This window comes from Sinocyclocheilus grahami, unplaced genomic scaffold (genome assembly GCF_001515645.1).
Source record: "Sinocyclocheilus grahami isolate Dianchi unplaced genomic scaffold, SAMN03320097.WGS_v1.1 scaffold1314.1, whole genome shotgun sequence".
In the NCBI taxonomy this organism is placed as follows: Eukaryota; Metazoa; Chordata; class Actinopteri; order Cypriniformes; family Cyprinidae; genus Sinocyclocheilus; species Sinocyclocheilus grahami.
Window position 1 is genome coordinate 29782 of NW_015506493.1, and position 16861 is coordinate 46642.

The 16861-nt window shown below is 37.6% G+C and overlaps 1 protein-coding gene across 1 annotated transcript in view; it reads left to right on the plus strand.

Annotated features, from left to right (window-relative positions):
* Window positions 1–15597, plus strand: part of vasna (vasorin a) — a 21082-nt gene extending 5485 nt beyond the window's left edge. The window contains exon 2 of the mRNA XM_016255126.1: window positions 12328–15597. Coding sequence (XP_016110612.1) covers window positions 12361–14421 — 2061 coding nt within the window. The 5' untranslated portion in view covers window positions 12328–12360 and the 3' untranslated portion in view covers window positions 14422–15597. The remainder of the gene's footprint in view (window positions 1–12327) is intronic.
* The last annotated feature ends 1264 nt before the right edge of the window (window positions 15598–16861 follow it).

Below are 16861 nucleotides of genomic sequence, written 5' to 3' on the forward strand. Positions count from 1 at the left end.
CTCTGTAAATAAATACAATTTAAATTCACGTCTCGCACACTTAAATGCCCTTTGTATGGAACATATACGCTCCCTTCAAACTGGAATCATGGAGGAATATCCGGTAATGTCCACTTCGCAGGGCACTTACAGTCAAATATAACAAATGTGTGAAGCAATAAGAGAAACATACAAAATGTGCAGAGTGGGGGTACGCGAGGACTGGAATTGAGAATCGCTGTTCTAGACATGGCAAAAATTTGACGCTACAGCACAGCAGCTCTTCTTCTTGGTTTTCACTGACGCACTAACTCTGCAGCAGCACTTCTTCTTCGTCGTCTCGTCTGATGCACTCACTCAACCAAGCGTTCTAACCACAACCTCGCCCCTCCCCACCCCCCAACCATTTGAATTTCTGTAGGCGGGAATTATTTGTAATGATATTCTAATGAGGCGCTTTGTGATATCACAAAGCCCGGAAAACAAACGCTGTAGTCCAAACGAGCCATTCGTTGTAGTTCTTGAAAAGGGATTAAAAAAAAACTAAATATCTCCCTTTAGAGTGGACTTTGAGATTTGTAACTTTCTAGATCTTTTAATGCCCAAACATACACACTGACACACTGACACACTGTTGATTGAATCCCCTGAGAAGTCTAAACACTCGATGGCGCTTTCAAAACATACTCTGTTTTTTGCACATCCTGACCAGCAGCACATAGCAACACTAGCTCAACCAATAGTGTGAGTTTGGGGAGGAGCTATCTGTTTATCCAACCAATAGAACGTAAGAGGAGAAACCTGTTTGAAAACAATCATTATTTTGCAGTTTTTGAGAGAAAATTACACAATTCATCTTTGTGGATACAAACTCTGCACATAAAACATCCCAGGTGCACTATGAACATCTCTTCCACTCTCTTTAAAATCTTTTTTTTTTCTTTTGATTGTGAGCTGTAACATCTTGTTATTCGCTTGAGGACAGAGAGTTATGGCCTTTGGCTGCGTCTGTTGGGTGGTGTTCAGGTTTTCACACGTCAAGAACAGCAAACATCCGCCTGCCGTCTTTCAAACACAGTCACTCAGGAGAATGCTGTTTGATCAAAAGGATCTGCTTCTCCGATTACATTGGCTGATATGTGAATTATATTAAAGCTATTACAGTGAGTTCTAATACAAACATACTAAACATGCTCATGACTGGTAAGGAAGATGCTCAAAAAACATACTAAGTTGAAAAGTTCAAAATTATTTTATTATAATATTTATTTATTTATTGAAGACCCCTTTTTAATCCATACAAAAAAATTAAATAAAATAAAACTTATTTTGTGTTGTCAACATTGGACCCCATTGGCATTGACTGTCATTGTATCGACAAAAAAGCTAATTTTGTATTCTACAGAAGACAGACGGTGATATTATGAGTAAATTACAACATAATTATTATTTTCAAATGTAAGTGATGTTTGTTGAATGTAAGGCTTATCCCTTTGCATATTAACATGGCAATGTCACAAAACTAACTTGAGAATACTGATAGAGTCACACTGAGGTCACTTATACACTTTAATCTATCAATGCCACAATTGATTGGTCACAGAACAAATTCATCAGCAGACTGCCAGGATATGATAAACGCTCACATTGTATGGACACACACACACATTGTATGGACTGTCTTTCTTTGCTTTTCAGTGAGCTGCAACAGTACACAAACAGAGCAGAGTGCTGGAGAGTGACAGTGAACTTCACTGTAGTATTTAGTTACTTTAGCCACACTTACACCATGTCTACACATTACAAGCAAGAGCTACATCATTCAGAGGAGGTAAATGTTCTCCCAGGGAGCCCCAGTGTCACCGTGCATGGTACAAACAGGTTGGGACAGGCAGAGAAATTGATTTGGTCTGGTTCCAACATACCTCGTCATCACTGGAGTTGAACCAACTCTGGTATCACATTCGTTATTTGTTTTAATGGGCTGTCGGTTGTAAATAGATCTGCAGTGTAATTCAGAACTGAGGTGTTAATCTCTAAACAGCGCTTAAACAGTGTACATTTTTGTAGTATTTTGATATTCGGTTTGTCGCCCCTTTGTTTTAAAGGCAGCTGCATTTGAGCTGAATGAACAGAGTATTGTGTAGAACCTGATGATCATCTAAAGAGCATCTTGTATTTCAGTAGAAGTGAGAACATCTGACTTTTTCAACAAAGGAGATCACATGCTCAGTATCACAAATGTGATTATGTGATTAATGGCCTAGAAATTGTGCAGAATCGTACAATATTTTAGCTTTGGGATTTAATTTGACACACTGAATTCTTTAGAGAGCCTGAGACAGAAAACACTCAAGCTGACACAGCTGGTCAGAAGACAGGACACCCCCTGCGGGGCAAGAGGGGGGCGGTGGGGCGATTTGTTCCAGCACGTCCCAGCCTCTCTTTTGCGCTCCGTTCAGCTACATTTCTTTTAACTACAGGCACACTAAATTCATATGCAAATTCACATTAAAGGAACAGTTCATCCAAAAAAATAAATAAATAATTTTTTTTTGAAAATGTATCCAAGCTGTAGATGAGATGTAGAACAGAATAGATTCTTTCTCACCTTATGGCTCCTCTGCAGTGAATGGGTGCCATCAAAATCAGAATCCAAATGGCTGATAAAAACATCACAATAATCCACACGACTCCAGGCCATTAGTTAATGTCTTGTGAAGGGAAACGCTGAATTTTTGAAGAAACAAATTCATCAATACGATTTTAACTTCAAACTGTCACTAAAAAGTGCTTAATCAAGGCATATTTCTCTCCTGATTCAGAACAGACAATGCTTTCACTGGATAAAGCAATATTATGGATAGAGGACTCATATTTACGAAAGCGGAAGCAACGTAAAGTTTAAACTTAAAAAAACTTCTTGATTGATTTGTTTCTTACAAACTCAGCTTTTTACATCACAAGACGTTAGTTGATGGAATGGAATCGTGTGGATTATTGTGATGTTTTTATTAGCTGTTTGGACTCTCATTCTGACGGCACCCATTCACTGCAGAGGATCCCAACTTCAGGTTCACATTTAATTCATATTCAAATTCAAATAAATTAAATGTTCTTAACTGGCATGACAATTTTCCATACAATTTTTTTTTATTCCTATTTCCTAACAAAAATATTTATATAATGTACTTTTTCACACAATATATATTTTTTATTCAGTTCAATTCAGTTCTCATTCACATTCATCAGTTTAATATTCAAATTCAAATGAATGTTTTCCATGCAATCGTTTTTATGGTTTACACTGATTTAATTTAGTTTTTCTCTCTGTCTAGCTCAGTTCAATTCAATTAATTTTCAACTTTAGGTTCACATTCAATTCATATTCAAATTTAAATGAATTTGATGTATGGTAGTGAAAACTGAAGACTGTTTTCCATGCAATAATTTACTTTAGTTTCTCTCTCATTCTCTTTCTCTGGCACAGATGATTTCTACTCCTGTGCAGCGTGAGTAAACGTCTGATTGAACTCTTTGACTGCAGATCAATTTTATACATCATTTAAGTATCACGGCTTTGACTGGTGACTGACACTAGTGCCAGAAATCTGTGTACCTGTGTATGAGTCATGGCATTAAGATCTATGGCGTCAGGCCAACAATCTTTTTTACACCCATTATGTGTTACGTAGTACACGAAATAACAATAAAGAATGTGCTAACTTAAACAACTTGCTGCTGAATGTGTTTAGCAGGTGTAAAAGTGTTCACCTCAGTCAGATAAATATGTTCTTATGGTGTGTGTGTGTTTGTTTTTCTTTGAGAGATGTCAAGTTAAAGCTGTTATGATTCGCTCATTACACACGGATTTGGTCTGAAGGTAAGCCAGAAAAACAGAGTTTCAAAACTACAAGGAACCTGTCCTTAACCAACTAAACCTGCACAGAGAGAGAGAGACATGTATAGACAAGAACAAACAGTTCTCCCTCAATCTTCTTTTCTCACAACACAACTCAAGTGCAGTTTGCCCTTTGCAAACAGATCAATGATTTGATCTCATATTTTTTTATCAGTATTCTGATAAACGACATGCATCCAAAAAATAAAAATCTCAACATCCTTATAAGAAGATAATTACACTTCTGAAGCACAACTGATCAAATTACTTTTGATAAAAAATATTTAGTATTAAATGTTAAGGAATAATTGATTTTATATTCACATGCAATTAATATTTTAATATATTGTGTATTTAATGTTAATGATTAACTTCAATGTCTATTTGGAAGTTTTAATGACTAATAGAGAGGATAATTAAAAGGATATCAATATTTGAGGCATATTTTCCAAGCTATTTTGCATGTAGTTAAAACGAACATGCTTTTCACCTTTAAGAGAGATACAAAGCATTGTAAAAGTTGTTCATAAAACTTGTTACAACTCCATACGAATTGGAGCATTTCATAAGTATAATAGTAAGACATGCTTTTGGAGAATATAACTTTCTTATAATTCTTATAATAAAATAAAACGCAATCTTACTACTCCATAGCAAACTTTTCTGTCCTATGGAGTATGAAAATAAAACACGTCTTAATATCTGTATGCTAATTAGTTTCTGAACTAAATTCTTCATGTTTTATCGATGTCTACATATTTTAATCAGAAAACTTAATTTTGTAGTGCATATTCATAAAGAGAGAGGCACATAGCGAATATGAATCTTGTACACACAATGTCATGGCTTAAGATTATGCCACATGGCAGCATGCTAGTCATAGCAGCAACATATTAAGAGCAATCCAGTGGCAAATGCACTGTTCTTTCAAATGCAGCCCTTCAGAAAGAAATATGCAACACAAAAGGATGCTAAGAACACTAAATTACATCTTTGTTAAACTCACTCATCTTAAAATGCTTCTCGTGCCAGACATGCTACAGTTTCCAGGCATAGTTTTTACCACTGTAGGTAGGTAGGCAGGTAGGTAATAGATAGATAGATACATTTGTAACAGTATATGACAGGCTGGCGTGTGTCAGCGGCATGTGTAAGTTGGTCTACTTTGGTCTTTTGTCTTGTTAAGTTTCTCAGGTTTCACACAGAAATGCGGTGTCCGATGTGCATGGCTAGCAGGTGTGCACATGCACACAGAGTAGATTGTAACTTGAACTGCCTGCAGGCCCAGGGCAAAGTTGGAGGAGGACCGTGTAACTTTATTGCACCTAGTCTGGTTTAAGCCACTCTCCGCCTTTTTAGTGTGTTTTATTTGAGAGTTTGTTTGTCTGGAGAGCTTGGAGTGTGAGTGTGTGTGTTTGTATTAATGTTTTGGGTGAAACTACTTGTTAAGTGGACTTAATCTTGGCTATTTAATAATAGTCCAAAGAAATCTGAACCTAAAATGTGAGTTATTGACATAGTAACATTAAAAAATTACACTTCTGTCTTTAAAGGGGTAATTGGGGTTTTAATAAAAGTTGAATGTCTATATGCAGTAGTAACATTTTTTTATTGATCCTACAAAACTAGAGAAAACAAGAACTGTGGTGAAAAAAGGTAGTAAAACTTCAACACCCATAATGCACTGGGCTCAATCAGACTGTCCATTAGCAGAGATATAAAAAAGAAAATAGTAGTCAAAAGTCTGCCGGATGAGGCGTTTTATGGATGTTTGCTGACAAATAAAGTGGGATATCTTAATACAAACTGGTTGAAAATCGGTGAACTTACCCTTTAAAACAGGATTGTTTGTTTTGTTTTTTTACACAAACTTGGGTTAACTGTAGATTAACCCTCTTTTTTAAAGAAACATTTTAGCTAGCGTTCTTGAGTTGGTTCTTTGAGGATTGCATTTCTGCATATTGATTTTTGGCTTTTTTAAAGTTACAAAGTTGTTCATCATTCCTGGTCTTATTGCACAAAATACTATTCTTGTTTTTTGTTTTTTTTCAGAAAACATTTTTTAAAAATATAATTAATTATTTATTCTATGAATTGTATGATAATTTATTATATTAATCTATTTTGTTAATTATATAATATTAATATCAAATAAAAATAATATAAAATAAATATTTAAAAAAAATTATATTACTACAGTATGACTGTCTCTGAAATGCTGACGTCATCAAGTCCGTGCATGTTATTGGGTAATGTAAAAGAGCCAAAATGGCTATGGCTATACTTTTCATGATCCAAATAGGTTCCCAATGGATAAAATCCATCCAAAAAAAAGATGGGTTGCAAATGCTTAAAACTGTTGACATGATACAGTAAGCTGGCGCTTTAACAATAATGTAGACAGCAGAGCTCAGATCATTTGGTCTCTGAAAAATTGGATAAGAAATATTTGAATTCATATTGAGATCTTAGCACAGAAATATTGTTGGAGAGGTGAAATACGTAATCTGTTTGCTTTGTATTTAGTCTCATTGATGTCTAAGGGAAAAACAGGTAAGATACTGAAGCGATCTTATTTGTGATTTTAGGGCTAGTTGAGGACAGCAAGGACTTGGCTCTGGCTCTGCTTTAAAAGCTTCTGTTATGGTTGAAGTGAAGCATGAGGAAAATCACAGTTGGCCTGATGAATCTGTTTTGTATTTTAAATCAGCCACATGTTCATGAGCTTGATTCAAGCATGCGTAAACACAAACAGCTGCTTACGGGCATGTACACACTCGTACAGAATACACATTTAAGTACACATGCCTGTTTCTCTTTTGGTTTCCCTCTCTGAAATCCTCCCCCTACCCTAATCGCAAAACTGTTACTTAATGCAAGCATGCTGTCACCTGGAGAGACCGTCCCAATGCATTCTGGGTAACACAATCCAGCTGTGTTTAGGAGCTGCTGACGGAAATGTGTATTTATCTGTGTGTCAATATGTGTGTGTAGCGGAGTAATCTCAGGACAGTAGCATTACAAGTATGTTATTTAAATAAACACACACTCACACCTCTGTCTGTACTAGTTAAACTATGAGTGTGTTTGTGTGTCCCACATTTTTACAATAGGTCAACTGCAAGTGTCAAGCTACTATTTAGAAAAAGTAATTACACTACAACTACTCTGAATGAGTAGTTGGTTACACTTCAAATTACTAGCATTAAGCAGTTAGCTAAACTACTACCAAAAATCAATTTTGATATACTACAAGGTACTAACAAAATTGTAGCTAATATTAATAGTAGCTTGTGGTGTAGCTAGCGCTAACAAAAACAGTTTGCTAAGCTAGAGTTTACTAGTGCTTCTATCAAAAACTGTAGCTAAATACCTTGATTAGTAGCTTGTGGTGCATCTAAATATCTAACAAATATAGGTAGCAACACCGAAAGCTACTAACTAGCAGTTAGCTACACCCCATGCTACTTGTAAAAACTGTAGATAAATATTTTTAATTAGTGGCTTGTGATACTGTTAATTAATGTCTAGTAAAATAGTAATTAGCTCCACTTCAATCTACCAACATTAAGTAGCTAACTACATTAAGAACTAACTACCAACACCTTTATTTCATTATTTCAGTCAAAACATTATTATAAACATTATCATTAACAGCAGTATTTAACAAAAAAAAAATAATAATAAAAAACATTTGGGCGGCATTATGCTAATATTTCCACATAGTGAGGTAGATATGTGGAGGCGTGTTAGAACGAGCCGATTTAGGTAGGCGTGGCTGACTCTTAACTTTTATAAAGAATATCTCTTTGGATTTGAGACTTTAGTCTTTGCAACTTTACAAATCTTCTTTATGCACCAAGAGCTTGTAACACTCCAAAGAGAAAGAAAAACTTGAAATCGCATCATATGACCCCTTTAAACATTTAACCTAGATAAATAAGCGCTGTTAGGCGCATATCCAATCGTTTGTGTGGAGAGTGGAAGCTAAAGCGTGCTTTGCAGGACATGGAGGCGCCAGCGCGATCACTTGCATTTTTTTTTTATAACAGTGGAAACTTAAAAATACGCCATCATTTTTGCTCATAAAGGTAAGAGTATACATCATTCGGAAATGCAAAGGGTCTACTTGTATTTGTGTGCACTCACAATATCAAGAAAATCTTGTGCTTTTGTAAAATAAGGAAAACAAACAGGATGCGCTTTCTGTCATCTTGGTCTTGAGCAGGAGCGCTTCACCGACATGATAAATATATCTATAGAATGCTTTAAATTACTATTTTGAAAAGAACTAATTCAAATCGAAAACAAAAACTCTTTCATTATGTAATCCGTAAAGATGCATTTCTCTCTAAAGGCACATCCAATGAGGAGATGGCGAGTCAGGTTCGTCAAATTCATTTTTGCAACATTGACTCAGAAAAAAAAGTTTATTAACAAATAATTCAAATATCCCCTCACTATTTTTTACTTTTTTTGTTTGTTTTTATTTATCTTTTGGGCCGCTGTGCCAAACTTTGCATTCAGTAGCCTATACAGCAGCATTTAATATTAACGTCATAATATTTTAAGAATAAAGTCAAAATTACGATAATAAAATCATGTTATATTGCGTGAAGTTAATGTGAAAATTTCACCTATAGGCATACTCCTCCAAAAAAAAAAAAGACGGTGGCATCCATCATTCTTTTGACTTTTTTAAACTCTGATTGATTCATGAGACATTCGTTTGTATTAAATTGTTCTGATTTTTTTCAACATGCATTCAAATATTCATGTTTATTTTGTGCTGCAAATATTAAAGAGGAAAATATCATTGATTCATATGCAGCTTAAACTGAGGCGAATTATCTTACTACAAATGAAAGAGCGTAAAAAGACCTTTATTGTTTGTATTTTATCATAAAATTGACAGAAGGTTGAGACTTTGTATTAACAAAGCACAAAGCTGCGATTATTGAGTGGCTTGCGTGCTACAAATAACGAATGGACTTGAAAACTTTAAACATAATTTCCAAGCATTAGCCTATAGCCTACCCTAAATAAAACAGCTTGTGAATAGTCATGATTCACATAACGTTGTTTACTTCAGAAAAATCAACAATAGGGCCTAAGTTAAGTTAACCGAGTTGGAGCCAATAACGTTTGGGGGGACCCGTCCAAATTTTTTGCATATGGGCCCTACGCCACTGGTGTGATAGGAAAGTTATTTTGTGAATATGTGTGATAGGAAGGCTCTAATGATTTTTTTATTTTTTTGGGTGAACTGTTCCTTTAAGTCTACATCACCAACAATCCTTTTATGACTAGCATTTTGTAAATTTGCCAATTATTATTAAATCAATGACTAAGATTAAGATCACTCTGATGTATAAAGAAAACAAAAGGTGTCTTGATGGCATTCAGCTCTGCTTCACATGTGACCTCCTGCACCTCATGCCATCCTCGTCAAACCTGTTTTCATGTAATCAGTTCTGACAGAAGATTGGCAAACAAGTACATGAACCCTGAAACAAATAAAGAAAGAGTGAGAGAGAGAAATGTCAAACCCTTAGGAGGCCCCATGTCTTCCTGTGATGAAGATGGATTTTTTAGGGTTATTGCAAAATTCCTGCTGTGCCGGTGGGATTGTGCATATGCCGGAGAAAAAAAGGGAGAATGGTAGGAGGGCGAAAGAAGACAGAAGAGAAAAGAAGGGAAGGTAGCAACCCACTTTAATGAAATCACTTTAGTTTCTCTTCAAAATTCAAGCAACCTGCAGAGAATCCAAACACTGTGTATAGCAAGAAGGAAGATGGAATGCAGAGCCAAAAAATAGTGAAGAAGCAAAGCTGATATGTGTAAAACCGCAGCTAAAACAGTCACTAAAATATCAAAACTAAATATCTACCTAATAAGCTGGACAAGGAAACCAAAAGATGGATTATATGACTAAGATGAAACAGTTGAATAATTATAATTTAACTAATTAGACCAAATTGAATGTCACATCAGCTAATCACAAGGCAAACCCATACATTCCCACCCCTGCAGGAAAGTCAGGCTTAAGCTGTTCACCTTTATAACATGGTAGCTGATTTCTAGCTGATTCCAGCTGGCAATTAACTGGTAGACCAACTCGTACCAGCAACAACCTAGCAGGTCAAGCTGCTTTTTGGAAAGTGATGTAACACAATGGCGCCGACGCTGATGGCTGCCTCCGTGGCGTGCTCTGCAGTGGTCGACCAGCCAATGACTAGCTTGGACCAGCTAATAAGTAGAAATCATGTTCCAAAACACATGCTTCTTCTACAGAAACATTATTAGATCAGATTAAAACAAAACAGAGTGAGCAAATATAACCACAAGATTATGAGCAAATATAATAATCACAAGCTTTCCTAATAACTAGCCATAGCCCTTCTAGGGGAGGAGGAAACAACTGGGCAGAGAAAAATATAGATGGTTGATGTGAGAAAATGGGGCTCACAAAAGGATGAAAAGAGTAGTGTACCTGCCAATCGAATGCTTGTTCGTCTCCCTCAATAGACTGGCCCTTTAGCAGCCAGGACGCTTGTTGGAACAGTAAACTATTCTTTGTACTCACAAACATACACATTGTTACCTCAGCGGTGGAGAAGATGGCAGAGGCTTGGCCCTTTGTTCACCGGGAAATCAAAGAGATTTTTGAACAATCAGCAAAAAGGGACACACAATATGACACAAGGACTTTCATTGAAAATTAAGGGGCACCACTTAAGCTAGTAATTTTTTTTTTCACTTTTAGAAAGCTTTTTATGTTCAGACAATCTTAAGTTGTGTCAATGATGAATCACACAGGCTTGTGTGTGTGGACACATTCTGGGATGAGGTCTAAACTCAATGAGATGAACTCATTAAGCAAACAGTGGAAAGAGTAAAACTGAGTGCAAGGCAGGTCAACAGACATTCGGTCAGCTGGGCCATACACCACATCCATTGTTGGATGATTTCAGAAAATGCTGAAGTAAAATAAAGACAAAAGTTATTTGGCTACAACATGATACAAGCTTCAATTATAGTGCAGAGACTCATGCACCTATTTATTCATTTTTACTAAGGAGATGCCAGTGACTAATTAAGAACTGACTCAAAAACACTTTTACAAAAAAACACTTGTTTGCCACAGCATTTCAAACCAAGCTTGTTTTTTTTACCCGCAGTACTTGTGCAATATACTGTAAATATCAAAGTTACATTGGGCATGACAATTCTGGTCATCACAACTAGAGGATTGCCCTGCAGGACGGTTGCTGTTTTCTCTGTGTAAGGATGGGGTTTCAAAGCCTTTACAAAAGCATCAAGTGTGCCTTTTTCTGTTTATATAAATGAGCCATGTAAAGGAATTGTTAAAAACTGGTTTTGCTACAGGACCCAAATTTTACATTTTACATGGTCCTGAAAGAGTACCAAAATGGTTTAGCATGGATAAGCATCTTAACATCAAACACTGAAATGTTTATCATTAATATTACCATGATCTGTATAGGCCAGGGGTGCCCAACCATGCTCATGGAGGGCCAGAGTCCTGCAGAGTTTAGGCCCAATATGCTCCAGCACTGAAAGAGTATAGTAGAGGTCCTGAAAACCTTGATTTGCTGTTTCAAGTGTGTTTAATTAGGGCTGGAGTTAAACTCTGCAGGACTGGACAGGACAGTAGCCCTCCAGGAGCAGGACTGGACACCCATGTTAAAGGCTAAATAATGTGCCAACTCATATATAATAATAATAATTGCTGTTAATAGTGTTCATCGTCTGTTTGATTACGTCTTTAATCGATTTTTCCGTACATTTCTTCCATATGTACATTAACTGATAGTCACCACTGATAAGCTACCACTAAATATTGTAGAAACTTAATTTGCTGTAAAGTTGCTTTGCAACGATTTGTATCGTGAAAAACACAATACAAATAAACTTGAATTGAACTGAATTGAATATACATAACAAGATCATTGTTGTAGTTTTGACATTGAGTTTCTATCTTTTTCTATTGCAGGATTCAATCATTAAGGCCAGAGAGTAATCGACGATGCGTCCATTATCTCCCCTGTCTCATCTCATTTTGTTTCACTTACTGTGTGGATCTCTGAGCAGCAGATGTCCTCAAGAGTGCTCATGCAGCACCAGTGGTTCTATCTTCTGCGTCCAGCAGAACTTGAGCTACATGCCTCATGACCTCCCCTCCTCCACAAAGTACCTCTACGTGTTTCAGAACAACATCAACACCTTGCAACAGCAGGGCTTTGTAGAGCTTGGCGAGCTTGGAATGCTGGATTTGAGTCAGAATGCCCTCACTGAAATCCCTGATGGGGTGTTCAGCCCACTCTCCTACAATACAAATAAACTTGAATTGAACTGAATTGAATATACATAACAAGATCATTGTTGTAGTTTTGACATTGAGTTTCTATCTTTTTCTATTGCAGGATTCAATCATTAAGGCCAGAGGGTAATCGACGATGCGTCCATTATCTCCCCTGTCTCATCTCATTTTGTTTCACTTACTGTGTGGATCTCTGAGCAGCAGATGTCCTCAAGAGTGCTCATGCAGCACCAGTGGTTCTATCTTCTGCGTCCAGCAGAACTTGAGCTACATGCCTCATGACCTCCCCTCCTCCACAAAGTACCTCTACGTGTTTCAGAACAACATCAACACCTTGCAACAGCAGGGCTTTGTAGAGCTTGGCGAGCTTGGAATGCTGGATTTGAGTCAGAATGCCCTCACTGAAATCCCTGATGGGGTGTTCAGCCCACTCTCCTCTCTACACAACCTGGATCTCTCCTCAAACCACATTACCCACATTTCCAAAGACAGCTTTGCTGGACTGGTCAACCTGGAAAGGCTGTATCTCTACAGCAACCACATTCAGAGCATTCACCCAGCTGCCTTTGAGGGACTAGAGAACCTACTGGAGCTGAAGCTACAGGGGAATCAGATTAGTGTTTTGCCAGGTCTGCAACTGCCCAGACTGCTCCACTTGGACCTAAGTTATAATAGTATCCCACCTATTGGACCTGAAGATTTACAGACACCACACCTTGAGTCTCTTAAAATAGCTGGACTGCGGCTAACCAGTCTGGATGGGGAGCTGCTAAGCAGCCTAGTGAACCTACATGTTCTGGATGTTTCCCAGAACCTGCTCGTAGAGATACAACCTACGCTTAAGGCAATGGGGGGGCTACGAAACCTCAATTTAACTGGGAATCCCTTGGGATCCCTAAAACAAGAAGACTTCCAAAATCTGGTTAATTTGCTAGAGCTTGACTTGAGCAACCTTAATTTACAAGGCTTCCCCGAGGGCTTCTTCAACCTTTTCCCCAAACTTGAGAAGCTCACTGCAGCTGAAAACCCCTTTAACTGCCTCTGCCCACTGGCCTGGTTTCCAGTATGGCTAAAGGATGCACATGTAGAACTGTTGAGAATGGAGGAGACTCGTTGCCACTTTCCACCAATAAACTCAGGAGAGGTTTTGGCAAAATTGGAGCATAAAGATTTTGGCTGTCCCACAACAACCATTGAGTTAACAAGAGCAGGGACAAGTAGTACTACAAGCAAGCCCACAAACTCCACCACACCATCAAGCACAATGCACGCCATTCCCCCGGCGCCACCAAGTGAGATGCCCTCAGCAGACACAGACAGCTTCCCTCTTTCCCAGACCACTGCCTTCCCCAGAGAAATCATAGAAGATTCTGAAGAAGAGGACATCATGTGCCCCTCCAATATCTGTCTAAATGGGGGAACATGCATATTTGACTCAAATGGGGTGGTTGTTTGCCTGTGTCTGCCTTCAATGTCAGGACTTTACTGTGAGACACAAAATCCAGGCTTCCTTTCTCCGCCTTCACCTAGAGTTTCTGTCGAGACCATTGCTACAGTCCAGCCCAACACAATCAGCTCCCTTCACATAACCAGCACTTCCATTTCATTAGACCTTCACCGTTACATCCACACAAGAACGCACATCCGTGGAATCCGTCTGACTTACCGAAACTTGTCAGGCCCCGACCAGCGGCCAATACACCTGAATGTGCCTCCAACTTACCCCGAATACACGCTTAGAGGGCTACAGCCGAATAGCACCTATTCTGTATGTGCCAGCCCTCTGGGAGAGCCTGTCCATGTCTCGGTTAGTGCCTGCATGGAGGCTCGCACAGCAGGAATCCCACCCTCTTCCCAAGAGCCAAGTGTTGACAGGACCGAACCCTCTTCCTCTCTCATACCCATCATGACAGCTGTGGCAGTGGTGATGGTTGTGGCCATCATAGCTACTGTGGTAGTCATCCGCCGCAGGAGGAGATCCAAGGCTCCAGTAGATATGGACTTACATGAGACATCTCCTCTGGAGTTAGAGGGAATGAAAACCAGTCCAGAGAATGGTCTGACACATACAAAACAACCGGACATCACCCCTTGCCCATCTTTAGTGCAAAACAGCTTGGAATACGAGGCACCTTTAATACAAGGACAGTGTCCAGCCAACAATAATGTAGCTTGTGTGAAACCTTTGTATGTGTAAAAGCCATATTGCGCTATTCATACCTCCAGCCCACAGAAGGCAATGGGCTCCATGACTCGTGCAGGCGGGTGCGATGCAGACACTAGATAGACTCTGGTGGGTTGGTGAACATTTTAATGCATTTAAACACTTAAACTGACTGCCAGTATTTAAACCAGGTGCATTTGCCATCAAATTTTTTTTACAAATGCCTTTACAAGTGCCTTTTATAACCATAAATATCAGACTTTATCAAGAATTTCTCTCTAAGAAGAGGCCAGACATTACTGAACACAGTGTTGATTGGCTGAAAACAGGTTGTTTTAGAGGTAGCTCATTAATTGTGTTATACAGGAGTCAAAAGGTCATGCCAGGACGTCTGGACTTTTTTTTGTCCAGAAACAAATTGCACTGATAAGAGACACTGGGACCGTGCCTAAGAGTTGCCTATAGAAGCTGAAAGTGATCAGCCTCTTAAAAGATGCTTCAAACAGGTTTTATACAGCATCCCTCTGTCCCTCTGCCCCATCTGTCCTGCACAGGAGATTATTTGCTGTGAAAAAACATAATGAAGAGACATTTTCTTACTTTGTCTAGTTTACGCTGTTATGTTAAAGCTGTGTTATTATGTTTTTGTATTTTTAAAGAAACAGTTCACCAAAAAAAGTAATTATGTTATTTACTCACCCTCATGTCGTTCCAAACCCCTTTGATTTTCTTCACACGAGTTTGGAATGAGATTAGAGTGTGTAAATGAAAACAGAATTTTCATTTTGTGTGAACTTCTCCTTTAAGTGCCATTTCTGTGTCCCTTTTTGTGTTTAGTTGTTGTGTTTGTTTTGACTTGTAAACATGAGACTGTAGCAAACATTCTTTCTCCTCTCACTTGAGTGCAACAAGTTAAAATGCTTTTACTTCTGAATGAAAACAAACTCACTTTCCATGAGTGAAGTCTTCATCCTGCGTCTGACAAAGAAACACTTTGCAAGACTATAAACACCCTCAGCCATTTTTGACCTCAAACAAATTCCACACATTAACAAACACACTAGTACTATATAAGGATATGGATAACAAATGCTTTTAACAAAGCTGTTTTTTTGTTTTTGTTTTGTTTTTACGTGCCAGCTTTCTAAAAATGTCCTGTACTCATGATTCAGACTGGGCCCCAAACATAGACAAACTAGGAGAAGCTGAATGCAGATGGCTGAATGCAGATGGCTTTGCTCATTTGTTTCAACCAGACTATGAAAACTCAAAAGTGTACTATGGTACAGTGTTGTACTTTGGTATCAAAAGCGTACTATGGTACAGTGATGGTATCAGGTGGTAATACCATGGTACTTTGATATATATACCAGGGTACTGAATGATTAAAAAATATTATGCCAAAAATTAAGCAAAATGAATCACCTCAGCTTCCACATGAATCTTCAGTAAGCTTTTACTTCAGAAAAGAATATAACAAGACCCATGTAAAACAAGACGGATAGTTTTTCACCGTAAAAGTGCAAATGTGTCGAAGCCAAAAGTGTCATTGTGGAATTGCATGTTTATGAGCATTATCAGCACAGTAAAGTTGTGTTAAGAGAAATGGAGCCAGTAATCTAATCCAAAGTGAGGAAAGGTCAATTGTCAAATTCTCCCCACTCTCAGCAGCCCCTTTTTTTAGCCCTGCTCCACATATTTGTGACCGTATGCAGTATGTGCGCTGAAGATGTCAGCGTTTAGCACATCTAAATGTTTGAACTGGAAAGAGGAACAGCTTTACACAGCATGAGGGGCTTCAAATATTTGAAAATTTTTCAAAACCGCTTTTAAGTCCCATGCTTACTTTGGGATGCTTGTTGTTTCTCTCTTTTGTTGTGCACAAAGCCAAGTCTTCTCTTTTTTGGATGTAAAAATGTGTAATCTTTGGAAGAAAAATGAGACATCTGTTGAGAAAATTAAATTGAAAAAACACTCTTCTGTGACTGCCGAAATGTTATTCTTGTACTCTGTAACTCAAACACCATGACCACAAAGACCTTTTCTGAACTGTTCTTGATTTTAAAATTTAATCCTGAATTTTGAGAAATTTTCATGAATTATCTAAAAATTTAGTGAAATTAAGCTACAAAATGAGCAAAAACAAGCTACAACATTCTTTATGTACTAATATAGTGTATTATGACTAATTAGCATATGTTTAGTTTAGTATATGTTTCTTTGTGAAATGCCACTTTAAAATACATGATTTAGATGATTAATTTCTTAATTCTGTAGTCAAATATTTTTGTATAATAACATTAAATTGTATAATTAACTTGCAACACTTTACAATAATATTCCATAACATTTGTTAATTAGCATCAAGTATCGGGCAACAATTAACAATATTTTACAGCATTTAGGTCAATGTTAATTTCTACACACATATATATATATATATATATATATATATATATATATATTATATTTT